Here is a 24,417-nt window from a genome sequence, read left to right as displayed (position 1 = left end):
TCAGAAAAGTGGACATAAGCTTTGATCAGCTTGGAAACATATCAGCAATGCATGGGGGAGAACTTTTCTGCACGACTGTACATCAAAAAGCATTGCATGACAAATGATCAAAGACCACAACTTTTTAGAAGGTAGCATATACTCAGGGTTCACCCAGCAATCTCACCCAGTGCATAGCAGATACTGATTTAAGGTCAGAAACTTTGTACATGGCATTGTTTATGCTTTGTCACTGTCTTAACTTTAACAATTGTATTACAAATATTAAATCAGAGTAAAACAAACTATTCGGTACCTGCCAGCTGCAAAGCACAAACCCTCAGCTTGTGTTTAGTTTCCAGTTGGTAATGAAAGGCTGGATTTGTATTTGGTAATTGTGGTACTGGATGAGTGATCTATCGGGTCCTCCAATTCATTTGTTCATTCACACTTTTGCACACACTCTCCTCCGATGTTCTCAGCCCTCTCATTGGGGTACCAGTAAACTATTCTAAATTCACCTTGCCTAGTGATGTCATAATCTGTTGGACGGAGGTAAAGTCTCTGGTGTTTTTAGAAGAACCTTAACAAGAAGATTCACTTTGCTTAACTGTAATCTAATCTGTTTTCTTCTTTTCTGTGTCTCAAGGGTGTCCTCTCAGATGGAATGTGCCTAATGTAACATTGTTATTAAAATGTTCACGATTCCAAAGTTACTGTGCCGTGTATCACACAGGGCAAAAAGATGGAAAGGTTCTGGTGACATTTACACTGGCTTCCAGGGCTTTGAAAATCAGAGGATCATATACCTGTAGTGCAACTACAGTATAAGTTATTTCTGGTGAAGATGTGATAAATGAGCTGTATGTGTTGAAAGGAATCATCTCATGTTAGAAGTGCGAACATGGTCACCAGCTGACAGAGTAGCAGACGAAGAGTTGTAGTGTGAACAGAGACCACGCTGTGACCTTTTAAAAGACCTTTTCAAGAACTGCCTGAAGCTCCAATACTGAAGATTTGGATTCTGCTGTAATCTTGCTATCATAATGAAGCAAATAAATATTTATTTAGTAAATATCCACCATAAACCAGTATAAAAAGCTGAAGACGCAGCAGTATTAGTATCTAACTGGTTAAAAAAGCATGAAAAAGCTAAATCTTGTTGAGGATGCACGAAGACACAGCACAGTTCAGAAAAGTTCTCATTTGTTTGACAATAAGGCAATTTTCTGGAGAACATCCAAGAAAGCATACACAATGTGCATCCTCCTGCAGTGCTCTGAATTCAAGCATTTACAGGAAGGTTTAAACTTAGAATGTAGCTATAATATTTTGTTCAGATAAAATTGTCATTGTTTCTCTACTTTGTTCCTGTGCTGCTTTATTGATGACAGTTATTATTTCAAATAAAATTAAATATATTAATAGATATACAGTATTACTAGATATTCAGAAGACACTTGAATACATTTATGATAGAGATTTCATTTAAATATTGGCTGCAATCATTTTATATACTGTAGGATGTGCAGATTTCATAGGATATTTCAGATTGTTTTTAAATCATAGTTGATCTGTATAGACTTGTAGGATTTCTCAATGAATTCAGTTTTCTATATTCCAGCACATCTCTGCATTTTTCACATTTCACTTTCTGGAAATCTTTCTTGATAAAGTATACAATTGCACTCTTATGGTGAATGAATCAGTGTGATGCCCTTTAGATTAGTTGTTAAAAAAAATAAAAAATGCCTGAAAAATCCATACAATTGCCATCTTATGCAAAAAACAAAGAAATCATTGGCTGCTCAGATTGCAGCACATATTACTAATTACTAAGGGTTTGGTAACTTCTTTCTCTGTTGTTAAATGCTTATTATGTTTTATATAGCTTAGGTCTAATGACTATATTCACCTAATCAGTCTGTTAATTGAAATAGTCATGTACAGTATAGCAGTTCTTATTCACAGTTCTAATGCCAGTTAAAGCACAAAGCCTTGAGTTTCTTTCTCATTTTGAAATTATAGTCTTTATGTGTCATGAATTAATAGCACCAACAGAAGATTTTTCTTTGCTTTCATTGAAACTAATGGGCCATGAACTTGTTAGAAGATGTTAGAACATGAAATCAGGATTTATTACCCTAATCTTCTAATTGTGAGAACACTGTTTGTTATTATTCTCTTTTTGGGGTTCTTTCTTTGACATTAAGTGTCTTGATATCAGTACTTCAGCAGCATCATTCATCTGTGCTCTTTGTTGACAGCATTCTCTGTTCTCCAGAAACCTCAAAGAGTTATCTTTTTCATTTCTGTAATAGAAATGCACCTTTTTGAATTATTCTTACTCTCTCTCTTTTGCTTTCCATTCTATAATGTAGTGAGTCAAGGTGGAATGGCTGCAGACATTTGTCCAGATCCTGGAATTCCGGAGAATGGGAAAAGAATAGGTTCAGATTTCCAGTGCGTATATGACTAGTTCCTTTTTATCCTTTATTGTTCTCAATATGTGCCATTGTTGAGGATTCTACATATTATTTCAATCAGAACAATACCTGCTGTGATACTTAGGAATATTTTAACCCCCTACTGATATACCATCACTATCAAAAACCTCAAAGCTACCCACTCTATAGGTGATATCTTAAGCAAAACAGCTGAGAAAAATCATTTTCATAAGCTCAATGTTCATTAATTGAATGATGGAAAGGAACTTTTCTCCATTTTGTTATTGTGCAGTTCATTTAAATACAATTAAAATACAATATGTAGTATATATTTTCCTACAATATTTAATTCCAATGAGGCATAAGCATACTTATAGGTTAACACATTTTTTTTTTCAGAAACCCTTTGCCTATAAAATCTGATTTGCTCTTGCCCTTATAATGTTAACAGAAAATGTCATAAAAAATCTTATGCAGGCATTGAAGAATACAGTTGAAGGCACATTTTGTAGCAGGTTTAACGCTGGTGGACGCTTGTTTATGATTCCCACAGGGTGGGTGCCAGTATACAGTTCTCATGTGATGACAGCTATGTGCTTCAGGGATCAAAGAGCATCACTTGCCAGAGAGTGACAGAGACATTGGCTGCATGGAGTGACCACAGGCCAATCTGTCGTGGTAAGTGTGAATCTGAGGACATCCCACATCCAGACACTTACTGTAAGGACTTTGTCAAACTGTGTTAATGGAGATATGCTGATAACCGAAAGGGTGGAACTGAGGAGCTGGTGGGAATGATTTTCTGTGCTTCGTTGGCATCTAATGATTTTCTTGTGCAGAGAGCTGAATTATGATGTTCAGAACGGCTATTCCGAGTATATCTTTACTTAAGAATCTAATAAACAAAGACGGATATGATGGATATGGATAACCATTTTAGTGACACCAAGAAGTGCAATTACAATCAATATATTAAAAAAATAAATTTCCAATAAAATATCTCACTTTGAAAAAGATGCAGAGGCAATAGGATTTCTGATTACATTAATGCAAATGAAACAAGGCATTATGTCAGACTTTTGAAAGAAACCAAGTAACCATGTTTGACAGTTTCTTTGTAGAATTCCTATAGATCTTTGATTGATCCAGACCGTTTTTTAATTAGTTGGTCCCTGATAAATAACATAACCTAAAGCAAGTGGCTCATAACTCTTTAGCCTACATCAGTTAATAACCACTGCAGTATCTAACACCCAGTTTGAATTAAAATGTGCTTAAACATAGCTTGTTATTTAAAGCTAATTTTACAATGTGTGTGTGTGTTAAACCTGCAAATGATGTATGTGCTCTGTTTCACATTTTGGGTGCTCCTTTAGAAAGCTCTGATTCTAAAGTAATTAATGGACTTTTAGTCATTTGGGGTTTCATTATTTAAAACGTTCAATAATTTGCACTGAGACTCATTCCTGACACCACTTGTACATTTCAAGGTTTTAAATTTGTAAAAGCCTATTCTGTTTCTGATTGCTAAGATGTACTTTAGTTAATTAGATTAAGATGGTTAAATGCTTTGTTATTTCACTACTTCAGGAGGTGGTTGTATTTTCCAGCTTAACATTACAGGCAAAATCTGTGTGAATTGAACTATACAGTTGGCATAAAAATGTCAAATACCACAATTAGGCATTAATAATCCAATGTATTCCTCCAAAGAACCATTAGTTAACATGATAAAAAACATGAACAAACCCACATTTATATAAGGTAATTACCTAAAGTTCAGACGTTTAGTGCATTCTTTTTAAGAATAATAAATCAATAACACAATTCTGCTCCTGCACAGAAACACACCAGCACGGTGTCAATACATGAGGTTTACGATGAACATCGGGTAGGTGTGACAACAGTTCAATCAGACTCAGCTGTCCTAAATTGTCATCTTTTCTGACGTCATTTACCTCATCTCCCCCTGTGCAGCCGCCCCTGGGTCACCCCTCACTCTGCAGGGGGGTCCCAGCCTCCTCGTCTCATGGCCCACAGCCTAGTGAGCTGAGCCTGATTGATTGTGACTAAAACATTTCAAGAAACCTGTCAATACCGTTCGATACGCTTAATTAATTCTTAATTCTTGGGTGTCGTCATTCCTAGTGAAAATAATGCTCTAATTTGTTGTTCCTACTTTTAATAGCAAGGACATGTGGCTCCAACTTAAGAGGACCAAAAGGTTTTATCACATCCCCCAACTACCCGGTTCAGTATGAGAACAATGCGCACTGTGTCTGGGTGATCGCTGCCAGTGATTCAGAGAAGGTGAGTTGGCTTGTTTTGTTCCTAACTTAACGTACAGTGCCAGGCGGTTTTATCCTGGGCGCATGTGATTAAGTGAGTTTAACCTTAACTTAGAAAGTTTTGTTAATGGCTTTAAGTGCACAGATTCAAATAATGGTATTCTGGTTTCGGACACACCAATCAAATCCTTTCACAGTCAGTTAAAGGTTTCGAATAATAACTATCATAAAAAAAAATGTGCTGCACTTTTGAAATACTTCAGGAAAGCAGGAAAGGTGAAGGCCGTGGCTGAAGGCTTTTTGATTCTTCAGACTGTACACTTTTTTTTCCCCGTTTTGAATTTTCTAAGAGCAATGTTTTTAATCTTGAAATAAGGAATCCAGACTTCAGTTGACCTATCCTTTTACTAGTAAACTTAAACTCAATAAGCAGGATGAAAGATGAAGGCTGTTACATAATTTCTTAACATTGGTTATTAGATGAACGAGTCTTAGTAATATATTATGAGTCAAATGTATGACTTTAGAGGGTTAGAAAGCCTTTATTGGGTAATTACTTTAGTGATTCTTGACTCTGGAGTTCTGCTGAAAAAGCTTCTACAGCGAGTATATTCTTCCTTGAGGTTGATGTTTTCATATGATATGTGCCTTACTGTATATTGGCCTGATAGTTATAAGTTGCTACTATGAGCTTCTTAATTAAGGATTTGCATGTCATCCAATTTGTAGGTGTAAAAATGAGAATCAGTAAGCCATTCATTTCTTTACAAGCCCTAATTGTAAAATCAATGTTAAATAAATTACCAGCACTATGAAGTGCGTAACACAGTGACATTAACATTACCAAAGGAGGCCTCATTTATTAAGCTTTGTTATTCTACTCTTTTAGGTAATTGCTATAAACAAAACATAAGGAATGAGAGTCTTGTATTTAAAATTGAAATCTGTCAAAAAGTTGTAATCATGGATATTGTATTGCCTGTTGCTTCTTAAAGGATACGCAGCATTGATAGTTTTACACCAAGCCACAACAAGAGGTTAAACTGTATGCAGAACTTCTGAAGGTTCAGTAATTTCTTATGTACATTAGTAGTTTTTCAAACTGCATTGTTATTTAAATGATTATATATAAATTATATTATTCCGTATTATATTTCTTATATCTAATAAGATGCTATTATACAGTATACTGTACAGTATATTTCAAAATTGAATTAAATTCCTATTTTGTTGTATGTTTGGTTTGGAATAATTTAATTTTAAGCAACATGACTTACTGCCATAACCCCTGTATCTCATGAGGAAAATGAGGACCTGTAAGTGCTCTTCTCTGACACGCCATTCATCATTTCATATTCTGAGAGAGTGAGCAGTAACTAAATGTGCTCTGTGTGTCTCTTGCCGACGTCACCTCCAGCTCGCAGGCTCCTGGCTAGTCCCAGGAACTGATGACGCATGGGGAGGCAAGCATACTCTGGATGTGTGACAGTAGTGTGGAAGAGTGGTGAGGACTTTGGGCCCATAACTAGCATTTCTGCTGTACCTTTGAGGTACAGGTACTGTAATCCACTGGAATTGTAAAGTGCCTTATCACAAATGTAAGTCACTTTGGATGAAATAATCAGGCAAAGAAATAAAAAAATATACAGTATATACACTCAGCAGTGCTTAGGCTCAGCCCAGGTGTGAATCAGTGACATCTGGAGTACACAGATCAACCTGCTGTCCAAGACAGAGCTTTTACTGACTAGGGCCACTTACTGTATCAGCCCCTCTGAAATTCTAATTTTGGAATTTCTGGGGCCTTCTGCTCTGTTGGATGTTAGAACATGATAATAGTGTGATGGAAATATTTTATTTGGAATGTTGGAATGCAAGGCAGAATTGCATTTGGGAAAGACATAGCAAAGACATTTAGACATAAGAGAACACTATATAAAAAATAATGCAGGCTACTTCAGCTTCTGATTAAATTCAGCGTGGAAAAAAATGGACTGACAGTTCAGCTCTCAAGAGATGTTAGGAAAGTAAAAGAGGAAAAGAAAAGCTGTGTGATAAAACTACCTAGGAAAACCTAATCCTTTTTCAATTATTTTTGCAAGCAAATGCATCTGTTCAGTCTTTCACAATCAACCAAGATGTGGCCAAAGGTGTTTCACCAAAGGGTAGAACATAAGGGCAGAAGAACACTCCTTTGTAACACCTTTCTATAGAGCATACATACCTGTACTCTGTCTCTCTGCCTGTTGATTGTAATGGACAGCACTAGGTGTTGCTGGCTCTTAAGGCTTTTGTCATAATGTTGCTGAACATCTTTATCAGCTTTATGCAGCGACGTGTTTTCAAAAGCACCGTTGTTTTGCTGATGGCAACTGTCGATGCTTAACATTACTTCCCATTACACTGTGAGCCATGCCAGAATGAAACTTCTGCAGAAAGGAAGAGGAAACAACTTTGAACATTTCTACCACGTTTGTTGCTTTGGAGTAGAGTTCTGACATAAGGGAATATAGAAATTTCTGATGTTGATTCAAAGTTCTTTTCATTTCAGATGCAACTGAAAGAAAGGATAATGTTCTTGTTTTTATCTTAATTTCATGAATGATTAATAGGATGATCATTGAGTTTAATGTTAATAAAGAAAGAAAACGCTTGTTTAAGATCTTAAATACGAAATGAAGATAATTCATTATCTCTTTTTGCCCAACTGGCATATCTTTTTGAGGATCAGTCTGAATTGAACGCATCATCTGATTATTTATCTCATGTTTTGAAACTTTAATTGAGATAAGAATCTTTGCAAATGATTAAAGAGTGTTCTAAATTTTAAAAGTAACCTCCAGTTGTAAAGCAGTAGAAACATAAATTTTGGAGATAATGTTGATCTTCTGAAAAACACCCAAAGATTGCATTTTTAAATCTTGAGGTTATATTATTGTCGGACATGTTAACATAATGTTTCATAAAGGGACTGGAACAAACTTAATTCAGATCTTCGAAGTATGAATGAATTATCATGCTAAAATATACAAGCACTCTTCTGATGAAATCTGTTAAGCACATTTGGTGTGGAAAGATATTTTTCAAACTTCATTAATGCCTAATAAAGAGGTGTGAAAGAAGGTGTGTTTCTTAAATTGGCTACTATAGTTTTTATAATACTATAGGCTCAGTATTGATCTCAGTGGAATGAAAGAACCAGATAAGTTCTTGAATAGTTCATGTCTCCTGCTGTACGTATATTTATGGACACTTTTTGATTTATTTTATCATATGGCAGGCCAGGCTTTATCATGAGCTTTGTACTAGAGGGAAAGAAATAAATGCACATAGTGCTGTCTTCCGAATATTGATATTTGTGAACCATAGCTTTAATAGCGTATTTAAACAGATCCTCAGCACAGCCTGGATTGAAAGTGCAGCACCCCAGAGCATACACAGAAAGACTAGCTGATCTGTCACTAGCTCCAGTGATGCTACTGTACTTCAGGTGAATGGTGAAAACACTTGAATCTCTTTCCTATTTTTTTTACTTCCACATCTTTCATTATGTTTACATATTTTCTATAGTTGTAGAAGATTCTTGTTCTGCCTTTTCCCCTCAATGTTTTGAAAAGACTTTAGGCCTGCAGTAAAACTCTATGCGAACGATCTATAAGCTTGTGATTACTGATATTAAAGGCTCTGAGCCTGTGGCTGGAAGGCTGCCAGTTAGTATCCCGCAGCCGGTAGAGGAATCCTACTCCATTGGGCCCCTGAGAAAGGCCCTTCACCCCAACTGCTCCAGGGGCGCCCTATAAATGGCTGACCCTGCGCTCTTACCCCAAGCTTCTCTCCCTGTCTGTGTGTCTCATGGAGAGCAAGCTGGGGTCTGCGAAAAGACAAATTCCTAATACAAGACATTGTATATGGCCAGTAAAGTGATCTGATTGGACTTTAGCCAGGATTGTTTTTTTTTGTGTCTAAATCTTAATAAACCCTCTGTATGAAATGTAAGTGTGAATGTGTTATTACCTGGAATAGGACACCTCCAGATAAAATCAGGATACTGCTGTAAGTGACGATGCAGGACTGATAGATAGTGCTTTTCCCTCTGCACCAGGATTTCTAAACCAACACTGTGCTGTATGAGGTACTGTCCTCTGAATGAGACATTGAACCAAGGCTACTTGCTCATTAAAAGTTCAATGGCATCTTTGAAAAAAGAAGGCAGGGCAAGGCTAGAGTTCTGGCTTTCTTGAAGCCCCCCCGGTGTTGGGTGTTGAGTGGAAGGCAGGTTATGAATATAATGCCAGCTGTGGGGTTGTTATACTTGATAGTGAAGGGACGTGTTTTAAAGGTAAAGCATCTGAAAAACACAAAATACAAATAAGAATAATGAAGATCATTTTTCATTTTTCCTTACCTGATAATGCCTTGGGAAATATTAGCAAAAGTTTCCAGAATATCTTCAATCAGGTACTAATCAGATGTCTCAGCGGAGAAGGTCTTAACCCACAGGCTAAGCTGCTAATTAGTCCTCAGATTCCTCTTGCTCCTGATGACAGTCTACTGATTTCCTCCTCTATATGGTAGAAGTAATGTCACAATGCAGGATTAAATAAGTGAGGCAGCATGGTGCTGCAGTGGTAAGCATTGCTGACTGACAGAGCTGAGGCCCAGGTTCAATTCTGGACATGGGGGATAAGTGTGTGGGGTGTGCGTATTCTCCCTGAGTACATGTGGGTTTCCTCCCCCAGCCCAAAGGCATACTGTTAAGTGGCTTCTGTGAAGACTGGCCCTGGTGTGATTGTGTGCTTGGATCTGGGGTGTCCCCATTGTTTTCTGAGAAATGGGTGAATGGGTGGTGTAAATTAATTAATTCATCCACTCCTGTAAATGATGTGATGAAATGTACTGGTTCCCTGGGTACCAGTGTACATTATGTTACACGGTACAGTATATTGGAAGAAATGCATGGTCTTAATCATTCATAACTATAAAAAAGTTTGTTTTAAAAATCAATTTTCTCATTCAGCAATTACACAGTCTAACAATTTTCAGTGTCCTGTAGTCTTCTCTGGTTTTGTTTTGATCAAAAAAGATATTAACATGTTTAGTAGATGATTAATATACAGTAATACCAAGTTTGTCTCACTGTTTTATGTATTCTACGCCTGCTTTCTTCATCTCTGTAGTTGTAGTCTCCTCAAACCCCTGGTGTACTTACTCTTTTTTTCAATCCCTAGCACATTGTGGGTCCATGTGGAAGTTTTGCTATGAATCCAGTATTTTATAAAACCTTCATTTTATTCAGCTTCAAGCAAACACATTCAGACTTCATTCTATACCGCAGTCTAGTTATTTTGAAGCTGCATTTCAGTTTCTGTGTGCAAAGCTGTCTAACCCATAATAACACTTTATATCCTAGCTTTCAGCACATCTGAAATCTGTCTAGCAAATCTGTCGATATTAGAGCACTCTGAACTTAACATTGTATTGCGATGTGTCCCTAAGCTGTCCTCCATTTCTTATCTGTCATTTCTGCTATTCCTTTAGGAGCCTTACTGAAGACTATAACAGACTGTGTTTACCAAAGTAATACTGTCAAGCAATATTAATCTTAGTTCTGGGGAAACTGCCAACTTTTAACTATTATCAAATAATGCCTTATCATCTATTGGGTTACAGAAGATGAAGGTATACAGTGCATTTCAATTCAGTGGTTTAATTTTCTTACATTGCAAAAGATTATGTAATAATTATCATAACCCTGGAAGCACATCAAGGATATTAAGAAAACAGTATACATACGTGGTAATACTGTAGCATGATATATAAGTGTATATAAGGATATACAATAAGAAGCTATAATGGAAATGGAAATAATAAAGATTCCTTTAGCTGTTTGATCTTTCTCTTTTCTTTATTTATATAATCAGTCAATTAATCATTTTCTAGTTTTTGTCTATGTTGTGACTTAATTTACACATACAGTACAGTAGATTATAACTCCATCAAAAAAATGAATAATATAAAATTCAATCCAACTTTAATCTTTAATAATCATTTTATATATTTCTGATTATCAATAATTGAATATAAACTCTTATATTGCTTTGAAGTATATGAGTAATTATCCAGTTGATGAAATCAGGTCTTTTTTACTTAGGGAAAGCACACTAGATGAGAAATGGCAGTTTTGTTAATGGCAGTTTTCTCACTGTAGGAATTTTCTGCATCTAAAAATGAACATGCATACACATGGTTTACAATTTCATTGCCAATTTGAGATTTTGTAGGGAAATATGATATCTAAGAGAAACAAGAGAATGCAGAATAAACAAAAACAGTATATACTATATGTACTCATATAGTATATATAGTGTATATTAGTATATATTACCACATAAAATAATAATGCATAACAGGTTGATAAAGCTTTTCAGTTTTATAATCATGACATTCTTACTTCAGCCACTACGAACCTAACCAGGGAATCAAGAAATTCTTGATCCCCTGAAATTGCATCAGTTGTCTCCTGACTCAACATTTAGATTTTCCTGTAACTAGGCAAAGTCAAAGCCGTCTAATCAACTGATGCAGAAGAACAAATCTGTTGGCTGTGATGGTATTCCACCTGATCTCTCATTGGCTGCGTGGGAATAATTTCCCCTTTAGAACTTAATTCTGCAAATGTTTCTTTGCAAACACTCTCTTCCCAAGGAGGTCCAGAAACAGCTCTAATGTTGTTTCCTCTAAAATAAGCAAAGTCCATTTGAATGATTTACAGTAGCTATAAGCCCATTTTCACTATTAAACTCACATATAATTCAATTTGCAAAGGCTCTTTCTGATATGATAGGAACACATTATCACAACCAAGCTAACCTAATAAAAAGACTTATGGACTGTTCTAGATCATTTTGGTTTTGTCTGTCTATTTATCAACATGATTCACAGTCCAACCCCTGTGCAGGTTGGTAATATCCCACTTGTAGCCATTATCATCACTACTTATTCTTCATTCATTTGAACAGCTGCTACAGGCTATTAGATAAAATTTCAGATTGCCAGATGGTGGTCCAAATAACCTATTTGGATTTACATTATCATCTTGGTTGGAAAGATGGAAGAGGATAACACTAATGGAATGAAAATAGGTGGGCTTTGTTTTTTTGTTTTTTTGAAAATTTAAAGCAAATCAAAGTTGTTTCACCAAATTAATGTATACAGTACCATACTAACTTGCTACCAATCCTCTCTGTCACTGATGCACTCAGAGTGTACATAGTATCAGTGTCCTGTAAAAAAACATCGACAAGCGGTTGAGTGTATACGGTATCACTAGACTTGTTTTTGTATTTATTATATCTTTCTTGTTGTTCTTACCTGAAAAACAAAAAAAGTATAAAAGAACAATATTGCCACACAGGATTGAAGGTAACTATTTAACACATATGACAACCTCACTGCTTAAGACCTACTGTACAAGGTGTTACTTACTCGGACCCAGGACAGTGGTTCTTTCATGAACAGCAGCCTGCTTGGCCCGCTGTGCCACTGGGAGAACTCTTGTGACGGCAGGTGCTCAGTCCCTCCTTGGCAATCCAGCATGGATGTGTTCCTCCCTCCGCTCCTGAGCCACCTGCCAGCGTCCCAGCGGAGCCCCGTCTTGTTCCTGGTTTCCGGTTCTGCCTGCAGCATGCGCCCAGACTGGGTCTATCCTTGCTCGGCTGGTCCACAGCTCAAGAAAACAGGGAACGGACCCTATGCGGGTTCCAAGGTCGCAAAGAACCAAAACATTGAATGAGGGTAATCCAAGGCCAGGGTCAAAAGGTGAGCAGGGAGTCCGAAGCCAGAAGGAGAAATCAAGAATCAAGATCCAGGAACACCATCCAAAAAGTCAGTCGAGGGACAGGCCAAAATCCAAAAGCCAGGTAAGCACTTCAGGATGAAAACAAAAGATCAGGGGATGAAAACACCAAACTGAAGAAAAGCAATCCAGAAAGCTACAAACAGACAAAATTCAGGCGCAGTGCTAAGGTGAACAATGAACAGGGAGGTAAAGAGCAGTAGGAGCAAAAAACAGGAACCATGGAAGAATGTACCAAAGACTCAAACTACAGTAGCACTCAGAGTAGTGGCAACAATACTGAGAACAGTCCGAACCAAGAGCTGGGTTTAAGTAGGCTGGAGGAGGGAAGGCGTGGTGAGCTAGGGACACTAGGCGAGTAATGATAGGCTACAGACGTCTGCTTGGTCTCCGCCTCGGCTGCGCAGTCGGAGTAGGCGATAGAGGATGGGGTTCCCTCTGGTGGCCAGACGTTGGAACTACAACAGACTTGCCTGGGTTCAGGGCCAGACCCAGCAAGCCTTTGGTTCTCAAAATATGTTCTCGCGCCCCTCATCAAAAATCATTCAAGTAGTTTGTGTTGGCGATGATTCACCTTCTGAAAAAATCTGGCATGTCTCACACCCCCAGGTTAAAAACCAGTGATCTTGAATATCATACCCCTTTTTGGAGGGCCGTACTGTAGTGTCTGGAATACACATTTGTTTAATTAATGTCATTAAGTTCTTAATTATTTTACATATTTAAATTTTTACAAGGTTTTCTTTTAACTTTTGCAATTGATAGCTTTAAAACTGTTCTTGATTTGTGACACTGTATTTATGGAACATTTTTGGAATCTAGACAGAAGTGTCAGTATTAAATTCATCCTATTTATCATGTAATGGGACCAATTAAGTAGCTCATAACGTGGTCAGAGTGAGAGCCAGAAGACATTATGTTCTTTTTGGAATTGAGTGTGACATCTCAAGTCTAGTGTAAGTCATCTTCCACAACAAGGTGTTTTTACCCAGAGGTCCTTCTTAAAGGAACTACACTGGTTAGAGACTGGATTAATCAACGAATTCTGTGGTTAGGGAGTAATAATTACCTGTGAATCCCATTTAGGTGATAAATGACATCTGGGAAAAATTGCAATGGATTTCTCTAATTACTTTGAGAATAACTGGGAAGTCAGTGGCTTATCAAATAATAAACAGATTCTGGAACTAGATGTACAAGTTACCGGCTATAATACTGTACATAGATTTTCATACACAGAAAAAAACAAAAGGATGATTCCACTGTCTTTACTGGAGGTAAATGCAACAAATGAGTATTGGAACCAATAGTTTTTTTAGAGCCTTTCAGTATAAAGCATTTAAGTATGCACCATGAAAATGAATAGAAAATAGTTCTTGCTTTTTCACAACGGCTGTTTTAATACAGATATTGAGTTGTCTGTAGCTGTTAATAGTAACATTTTGAAATGTAAAATGACAAGAGCTAATTAATATATATTTATATATATTTATAGGACTGCATCATCTTAAAAAGACACCAAAACCTTGAAAGGTGTTTCTTTGTAAGACAAGTATAATATGGATACACATAGTATATACTGTATTCAAATAACCTAGGTGCTATTTTAAAGTCAACATAAAATATATATAGACGAGAAATGTTCTTGTGAGTGATTGGAGAACACAGGATCCAATTATATACAGTAAAAGAAGCAATCATTTAATTTCTGAGATTCACTCATTGCATATATAAAGCATCTGTTACCAAGAGTTAGGCTATTATAATCCATATTATAAGGATCCCTGTGAACTGTTATCACTTTAAATATCGTTTTGCATTCGTAGCCTGTTTTTATAGCCTAACAGTGTTCTAGTAGCCCATTGAATATATTGATAGAATCCATTGTCAAGGAGAATATTGAATTCTAAAATCTCTTAGAGATTTTTTTTTCAAAGAACCATAATAGCATGTTACAAATACGTAAACGGTGTTTGAGATTAGTTTTCAAGAACTTTCCATTACCTACTCCCCTAGAGGGAAAATGCCACAATGGAAATGAAGATGTCACATGTACGAATTTATACAGTTTGAAAAATACTTTTGACAACAAAATATACTGTTGAAAATACATTTATTTTTGGGAAAATAGCTTACATCCCAACCATTATGAAAACCATAACCTATTTTAAGAATCCGTATGTGGCATATAATGACAAACATACTCTTCTTAGGCACATTAACAAATGTATAAGTAAAATGTAAAATATAAGCGTGATCATTTTTGTAGAAATAGCCCCTGCTGCATCTGTTTTCAGTGTGTAATGGATTAGGCAAGCAAAACATATATTTGAGCTTATTTCATCCAAGCATTTTACAAAAGGTAAGACTGAGGTCAGGAAAAGATGTCTTGTCTTTCTTATGATGTGCAAGAAAACAAGGAAATAACATTCTATGTTAGTAGCACAGTGCATTTCATTCCCACTGGGAACTGTTGGTTCTCTTTTCTAATGTATTCTTCCTATCACCGTGGGTAAAGACTAGATCCAAGAGGGAGAAGAGATCAAAGAATTGAATGATAATTACACCACAGTATTAATGTGATACCAATGTTTAAATTAGCATACAAATTACATTGGGATGCCAGAGTGCCAAACGATTATGTCACAAATGTAAAAGACAAAGTAACAAAAAAAACCTCTTACATGTACAGAGGGCTCACTTGAAGGACAGAAAATCACACCTCGACAAATTCTTTTTAAAGGCCTGCGTTTTGTTCTATTCTTGACCTGGATTTACTGTATATAAGAGTCAGCACATATGAAAACAAAAACTTAATTATTCACTCTGAGTAGTACAGGCCAAAAGAAACAGAGTATACTCTTCATTGTGCAAGAAATCAGAATACTTTGTACAGATTCTAAAAGATTAGTGAAGTTGATATGTATTATTGGCTTCTACTTCTATGAATTTGTTTTCTTTAATAACAATAATTCCTTGTGATTTTACAGTGCTTTTTATCCCTAACAATTCCCAAGAGCTTAAAATCTAGAAGAAAAACCATCTTCATCCATCTCTGACATCCAGAGGTGATCTGGTGGCAGTGATTAGGTACCGGAGGACGACACATTAGATCAGAAGAAATGAGAAATTGCTTCACCAATTCAATTAAGAGGAAACTTCAACAATTGTGATTTGTACAATCCCAGAGTGAAATCTAGGCTGGACACAGAGGTTAACCCCTTAATCTAACAATTAAATGCCTTGGAACCTTTAATGATCCAGCAGTCAGGGGTTTAGGTTAATGTCTCATCTAAAAGACAGCACTTTCTACAACACAGACTAGAGTGTCATTCTAGAGCATTGGATTTTGGGGAATTCTGGACAGATACTAGTCCATCAACATCACTCACAGCAGCAAGGTGGTATTCCTTATTTAATCTATCCTATCTCAGGACTGATGCTTAGTTTAGGGCACAGGGTACTGCCTTTGTTTGTTTTTCTCTTCAAATATTTAGGAGACAGCTTGGGAGATTTGTATTCTATAAATTAAAGGTTAAACTATAGTTTATTTATAATAACTGCATTTATTATTTATAAAGACTCTGATATCTCCTAGTAGGGGGTGTTTTTTTTTTCATTTGTTGAGGTACATCGAAGAAGTATCAATTTCAGACAAAGTATGTATATCTCTTTTCCACAGCAACTGAGATTATTTCTTGACATGTTCCTTGTGTTTTTCTTAGTCGTCTATTTAATACCAAGTCCAGCAAACTAATTGGCCAATACTTCACCTTCTTATTTGAGCAAGGCTTGTTATAGCTGGACAAGCCTAGCTTGTTTACACATTATTTTTCTTTTTGGTTAATCAAACTTAAAAAAACATTGTATCATGTCAAGTGTATCCACATCTGTTGTCTTTTAGGACTGGATTTAGGGATTGTTAATGTCATTGGAGGAAAACAACAGCTCTGCATCACGGTACCATCTGTATGGAACGTGTACTATATGTATACTGTATGTGCTCCCCATGGGTTTTTCGTTGAGAGCTCCAGTTACCTCCAGTATAATTTTTTTTCAACAAACATTCTCATTTTAGTAAACGATGATGGGACACTCATCAAAATAATCCATGACAGTATTGATGGAGACTTAATGGCTTTGCATTTTCGATTGAGTAAATTAAGATGAGACAAAATTAACTGTTTGACTTAAACTCATGCGAAAATTTATTTTCCATATTTTCAGCCATTTACAAATTTACCTCCTGTGTAGAAAATAGCATGCTGACTGTAACAGGTATAATCTCAAAACTGAGACTGTATATGGATTACAGAGACTGAGAGCTACAGCAGCTACTACTGTGTGATAATTGGCGATTACAGGAATGTGCTGTTTTCTTTCTTTTTTTTTTTTGTATCAGTTGCTCATTTCCAGACGGTCTTTTCCACACCCCATGTCATGAACCTGACAAACCTCCCACCATCCAATGACAAGTTGACAGGTTAATTCGTGTCTCTAAATTGTCCTGTGTATATGTGTGCACATGCAGTATGCACCCAGCAATGGAGTGGTATCTTGTCTAGGCTGTACAGTAGTTCCACCTTGCACCCTGGGTTTCCAGAACAGGCTCTGGGCCACCGTAATCTTTGCCAGAAATAAGCAGTTTATGGACAGGTGTGTGGCTGGTTGGATGGATGGAAAAATCGCTGTTGCAATACCTAACTTAACTTGTCATGATCATGTTTTTTAAAATTTTCATTTTCTAGTCTAATGATAGGCTGCCTCCCTGTCTTGAAGCTCCAGTAATTAGCAAAGCGTGTCAGCACAATTAGAAGATGGGCATTTCTGTTATGGACAAGTAAATCAAATGAAGTCGTTGCACAAAATGTGTTGGTTTAATAGTAGTGCACCTTGGAAAAAACTAAAAACCTACTGTATCTACAAAAAAAGAAGAAAAAATGTCTAAAAACAGTCAACTTCAGTCTTTCAAGTAAGGTTCCCAGGAGGAGTTTCAACGATTTTGGTGAACACTAGTCTGTGTTACTCACATAAAGTAGAACACACAAGCCAAACGTAGACAAAGACAAACTTGCTACACCATGAGTGTCAGGTTAAATACCCTAATCTTCACACCTGGCCCCTGTTCTGTAACCTTGACATACCATGGTGGAACAAACAGATGGAAACAAGACAGGATTGTGGATCCACAACAGGTCAGAAAAATACGAATCCAATAAATAGATTAACTATACACAATAATTACGCCAATACAAAAGCACAGAGAAAGTGCCTTTGTTTCAACAAACAATCAGTAAGCAAGTGAATAAAAGTTGGAGATAAACTTCAGAGGTCAAGTGATGAAGGTATGTGCCCTTAGAGTTATTAACCCTGATTAGGATTTTGACCCAGGAAACACTGTACTTTAAGAGTAATTATTCTTTGGTCTAATTATTTTGATAGTGACTTCTGTCCATGGTCTGACTATCAGAGATGGACAATACTCTTAATACTTTATGTCAAACTTAAATGTATACCCCATATTATATTCACCCCTTCCAGCATTCAGAAAAGAGCTTTTTTTTCATTCCTTAATCTTCAACTTAAAGCCTTTTGCTCTTTTTGTTATGTTCCATCACTACTTCTATATAAATGTAAATGTAGCTTTTGCAGTAAATATGTGCCCAGTTATACAAAGTAAACAAAAAGAACCAGAGTAATCTTGAAGTTTGGATGCACACTCATGCAAACATTTCAGGCACTGTGTTCAAAACAAATTGGTGCTTAAAACAGTATTACTAAGTAACATCTTTTTGTTTTGAAAAGAGTTTTCTCCAGATGTTATTGTTTTAATTGCATTTAATAAAGCATTTGCATTAGTACAATGAATATACACAATTAAAGATAATTATATAATAAATGGACCCTAGTTGTGCACTGTAAATGAGAATCAAATATTACTGCAAGACCTACAGTATTTTATATCTGTGTGCTCTATTAATGCTCTATTACATATTATTACAGAGTATAAGATATGATATTTTTTAATAGAATAACCAAGCATGCACATTTCTCTAGGTAAAATCAATTGTAAATACATTGATTATCCACTATCAAAACTAGAAAATATCAATGTCTATGAATTCTCATGATTTATATTAAAAAATATATGTATAATAAAGCATTATAACACAGACTTCCCAAAATATTAGAGAATGGTATGTGCCTTGTGAGGGAACATCTAAAGTGGAAAGAGGAGCCCAACACATGGTACTGAATTTCTCATGATTCCTGAGGACTGCAGCTCAGTAACAGGGCATTATGGGTAAGTTGTGGAGAAGGAGCAGAAGGTGGACGTATCCATTCAGACTGTGTTAAAATTTTGCAACTGAGGCTGAGGCTTTGGCCAAACCAAAGGGATAGGTAGCTGATAAGTGAGACATCTACTGAGCAAGTCCCATACTTCTCTGGGTATTAATACAGTAACTGTCTAGGAGAACTGATGTGTGTTGATGCCATATTACAGCTGTAAATTACACCGAAGGTGGACGGAACCACCATTTTGTAATGTTTAAACAAATTAGTATTGTTGCAATAATTGTCTTTATGAGTAAATACAGGGATTCTGCACTGAAAAGATATGGGTCAAAATTGTTGATTTGCTCTTCTTTAAAGGAAGGAGAGAGCAACTTTATTATTCACAAGTCATACGGAATCATCAGCAGAGAGCAGACCTGTTAGAAGCCGTAGCTAACGTACTGCACAGATTGAGTACTGGCATATCGACTTGTTTCAAAAACTATTTTGAGTATCTAATGGTGTTTACACTATTTAACTATATACAGCAACATAAATAAATTGAGAGGTATGCATGCATGAGCAAGGTAAATAAAGTGAATCGGGACAAGAGATTGCTCCAGCAGGTAACTGTCAGTCTCAGGGGAATCTGCAGGAATGTCTGCACTGTGTTTACACTTCCCAAGGATTGGTTTTTTCACAGCAGCCTTGGGAAATGCTATCTTTCCAGTATATATATTTAATGGCCTACCTTGATAGCTACATCTTCAGTCATCTACACTCTGTAAAGCATTTTCTGAAAATAGAATGGATTCAATTTAATCTTTTTTTGCACTGAGACCATAAGTCTGCAGATTGTATTTTAGGTCTTTTATTTCAAGGTCAGGTATGTCCATGTAAAATGAAACTTTGATTCTTGTCCTGTCTGGACCTTCTTTTGACTAATTCTTTAATTCCAAACATGAGACAATAGTAGCTGATTGATTTACTTTAAATTAAAGCAGAAAAGATGTGAAACACCCTCAGCATCTTACCTAAGGTTCTCAATACATTAGTATTATCAAAAAGCTCTATTATGAAAAAAGGTCTACTGAATGTTTGATGATATAGTTTATTACTTCTTAGAACTTCTAAAATTAATCACAGAAAAACAATGAAAATTCAGATTCAGGAGTGCAGACACAAAATCATCTATTCTTCTAGGATTATTGGATTTTATCTAGTATATTTGTTATTACATTCAATAAATGAATCAGCTGTAAGCTATAAATTTAGGTTCTTATACAAATAAAAGATGCAACATTTTCTTTTCAATAACTGTTTCTTTGTAACTGCTGAAACTATTACAAAACATTGTTTTTCAAGGATGGGAAAGACAGTGAAATCAAATATTCTTTGTGCTTTATTTAGTTCAGTTATAGTGTCAGTTCATACTACTGTACTGTATATCACATTTCTTTTAAAGTGTAATCATGTTGAAATGGTTTTCTAAACTGTAGTAAATAAACACGATCAGAAATGTTTCACATTATGGACCAAATATTTAGTATATTTATATATTTAACATTTTCAGAAGAGGTTTAGCTTTCGCTGAATAAAAGGATTAATTGATAAACACGTGTCCTTAAGAAAGTCTGGAAACAGTCATGGTCTTAAACTGCCTCAATTACTAAATTGCTTGCTGTTGTGTTTTAGAATGTCCACCATGGTCTTTTGTTTCTGTTATCTAAAAAAAGACTTGGTTTGTGTGAACGCATGGTTATTAAAAATTGAAATTATGTCGGCATATCTATACTCCAGAAAAGTCCAGTCAGAACTCTGGAAGAGGCAAGAAAACCTCTTCTTTGAAGAGCAGTATGCTTGTAATAGTTTTTTTTATGGACTTGTGTATAAACAGTGTTCTACTGTATTTAAAAAGCAATGGCTGGTCCCAAAGAGAGAAGATGTTCCATGTAACGTGCAGTATACATAAATACATGCTCAGGTCTGAGAAGGGAATTTTGGGACTACGAAAACAGTAGATGCTGAGAACACCATAGGCACAAAGAGACCAGTGTACCACCTCCCTCATATTTATGAGTATATGGGCATAAAGCATTATACACTCCAGGATGGGACACGTGATTGGCCACTCTGTCTGTCCCCTGCTCCCGCCTCCGGCCCCTCCCCTCTCCCAGCTTTTGTTCTCCCACTACATTACCTTTGCTTACTGCCCCGTCTTTCTCACACCTGAAGAAGGCTCCACGGCCGAAACGTTGTGTTTTCTTTCTTCTCTTTTCAGCATGGAATAAATCTATTACTTGTTCCTTTGTAATCAGAGTTATACTACTTCTAGAAATATAAACAAATGCCATTCCCAAGGAGATCATATCATCATGGTGCCACTTCTTGAGTTGTAAGAGGAAGCTACGTCTTTACACATTGCATTAAATACATCAGCAATCTTGCTGTGCAGGGTTGCATCCCATTCCAGGCAGAGAATTTTTCCTAAGCTTTCTTCTTCAAGAAGCTGTACATACTGGGACATGTTCACCAGGACTGATCAATGACAATCCACTTGTGTTCAGGGGTTTTTACTTTCAGTACTTCACTAGTTCACAGTTCATTGCAGTTAGTAAATTATTGATACATTGATGGACGGCTGTTTCTGAAGGATGCCAGGGTATCTACTTCCCAATAATGTGCGTCTAGCTGGTGTTAGCCACTGGATACAAACCAAGACATTTTGATACTGATTGAAAATACCAGTAAATAGTTGTTATTATACATATCATCTGTTAAAAATACTTGGGCACATAATTATCAATAGTGTTAAAAGACAAAGAAGTTGTCAATGAACTCTTATTGGTTTAATTAGCAATTAATTGGTAAGTGTTCTCACTTGTGTTTTTTATTATAGGTCACTAGACAAGGTTACACATTCTATTGTGATCTATTTTTCTGCGGACATTTTTCTTTGTCTTGAAGAGCGTCATTGAAAAAGTAATTACTGAGGAGATGTGTGATTGCGCTTCATAATTTGTGGAAAAAAGGATGTCTGGGCATGTAATCTTTCAGGTTTTGTCACACCTTTGTATTGGATTTGCTAGTATCCCACAATACTTAGAGAGAAGTGTTTACTGTCAAGATAATCTCATGCATATTGTGTGATTCATTTCTGAAGAACAAAGTATTGGGTATACCGTATACCACTTTTAGAACTACATTCATTTTCTCTACAGCAAAACACTAATAGGTGTTTTATTTCATGACAATTTTTGAATGCTATATGATAATGATGATGATTGAGAAATGAGTAACCCCTTAAATATTCTTACATGATACCAACATTTTTGTGATCTATTTTTTAAATTTCTCTTAATTTCTTAAGTTAATTTCTATGCTCTGTTTAGGTTTTCTGGTATTTCGTTGCTGCTCTCTTCGCATCCTGAAGTGCAAGAGTTCAAGATTTTTCTGGTCTCTTTAAATCTCCAATATCTCAAGACCTGGAATATATCCAATACAGATTCATTTGCAAAACATCTATTGAGGAATATTTTGTTATGATTGTTGTTTATTTTTAATTATTTACTTATATAATTTATTTTATTATTACTAAATGTATGTTCAATTAATTAGGATTCTAAAAATAATCATGTTGAAGGAATAATAATGAACACCACCTCATACTGCATACTATGTCACCAGTGTTGTAAAATTATCAAAGTGTGAATGAAGCAGAGATTGAAGTAATCTTATAGTATATCACAAGCAAATAATATCTTCATCAATAATGCTGAGTATTGATTGTACATTCTGTAATCAAAAGCTCCTCCTCAGAGCAAAAGCTATATATTTAATTGACAGATTAATTGAAAGAATCAACTTTAACTTTTCATCAGTAAACATCATGGTACTCATTGCAGTTAATAAAAGTTGATTTACATTAGTGGTTAAAGTGAATTAAACTCTTAAAAATAAAATAAGGTTGAAAAATAAATAGAAATACTCTAACACAGTCATTCACTTGGTTGTCATTAAAAATGACTGTGTAGATTAAGCTTGAGATGTTTATTTTCATATGCTCATGATAGTGAGAACTCTGTGTTTGTTCAGTTTCTTGTCAAATTATTTTTAACTTAAGTGCATCTACAAGCTTGAGGCTGAGGAAGTCTGAGTATGTCATACTATGGCATTTATATAAATTTAATGTTCATACATCAACCTGCATTAACTACTTTTCAACATTTGTTGGTCGTATTATCACTGTCAGTATATCTGTTATCTGTACAGCAAATAGTAGAAATGACAGGCTCATATTTGCACACAGTTTGTGTGCTGTTACCCAGCAAATGTTGACATGTACAGAAGAAAAACAGGAAGAAACAAGATATTGTATGCTATCTGTATGATAATCAATGCTATTTGATTGCTAAATATCAACATTATTTAACTCTACTTTGCATGATGTTTCAAGAGGAATATATTTTGCTGCCTTCCTCCCCACCACCACCATGACAAGTCATGGCTTGGGCCCTGGGTACTTTTTGATTTCACATTTACACTTTTTTTATGAGTAACATCATGCAATATGTGTCTTGCAGGGACACAATTTTCCTGTTTGTTTTCTTTTTCCAGCAGGTGATATTAGGAAGAAATGAATCTCTTAAAAATAAATTACTGCAGGTCTAAGACAGAATGCTGGACAAGACGGTCCATAAGAATAATACCTGAAGGACATGAGATTCTCACTTCCACAGTAGGAGAAATGGCAGCTGACTACTTGCGGATGTATTAGTGTCATATTAATATGGAAGATGGGTTGTTTGGTTTAAAAACAAGAATGTCGTGCAGCTGACGAATTTCACCTGATAACAGTACAAATACTACCTCCTCTAAAACATTAAATCAAATCTGTACTGTGACACCAGGGACAAGATCGATACTGTCACATTTTTTATTTCAATTATAATAGTTAGCTAGTGAAAGACTACAGCTTAAGTACAAGTTTCAATATTCTACATTTTTAATGTGTTTGCTAGACTATTTTTCTTTTAGTCACTCAAGTACTTGTACTTGATTTATAAACTTAACTCTTTAGATTCCATTAAAGCATCTTCTTACCTTAGTAAAAGAAAGAGTTTTGTTTTAAATAAATAATAAAGTTACTGTGGCCCGTTTGTGAAGTAAATCACATTGCTGTACAGGCACAAATCTTCAGCAGCTCAATCTCAAGATTTCCTGTCAATTTTAATACAGTTTTTAGAGAACACCCTCATTGTATATTCATACAGATGATGTATAAGCAGGTTGACAGGAAATATTCTGTTTACTAGTGCATGCTGACTGGAGTTTGAATTCCTTCCCAGCATCTTACATGCTCGAGTAGCTGCATTTTCCAACAGTCAACATATGTTTTGGGGCATAACAATGTGGTAATACCAATGTTGGAAGAGGTTCATGCAAATTCTCCACTGTGAAATGAAAATCATTTCAGATTGGTACTAAGGCTCATTTGAAGTGCATGGCACTTTCATAAAGAGTACAAAAAAATAGATCAATGGGTAATTTGTACCTTTCAAACAGTCTTCAT

The 24,417-nt window shown here is 35.8% G+C and overlaps 1 protein-coding gene across 1 annotated transcript in view; it reads left to right on the top strand.

The window, feature by feature from the left end:
- The window catches only part of LOC148646414 (CUB and sushi domain-containing protein 1-like), a 611,078-nt gene that overhangs the window by 429,229 nt on the left and 157,432 nt on the right, over positions 1 to 24,417 (top strand). The window contains exons 8-10 of the mRNA XM_088609709.1: positions 2,361 to 2,442; positions 2,980 to 3,104; positions 4,615 to 4,736. Of these exons, the coding sequence (XP_088465835.1) occupies positions 2,361 to 2,442; positions 2,980 to 3,104; positions 4,615 to 4,736 (329 nt within the window). The remainder of the gene's footprint in view (positions 1 to 2,360; positions 2,443 to 2,979; positions 3,105 to 4,614; positions 4,737 to 24,417) is intronic.

This window comes from Lepisosteus platostomus, chromosome 17 (genome assembly GCF_059453375.1).
Source record: "Lepisosteus platostomus isolate fLepPlt1 chromosome 17, fLepPlt1.hap1, whole genome shotgun sequence".
Classification (NCBI taxonomy): Eukaryota; Metazoa; Chordata; class Actinopteri; order Semionotiformes; family Lepisosteidae; genus Lepisosteus; species Lepisosteus platostomus.
Note: the sequence above shows the minus strand (reverse complement) of the source record. Positions and strands in the feature narration are given on the sequence as shown.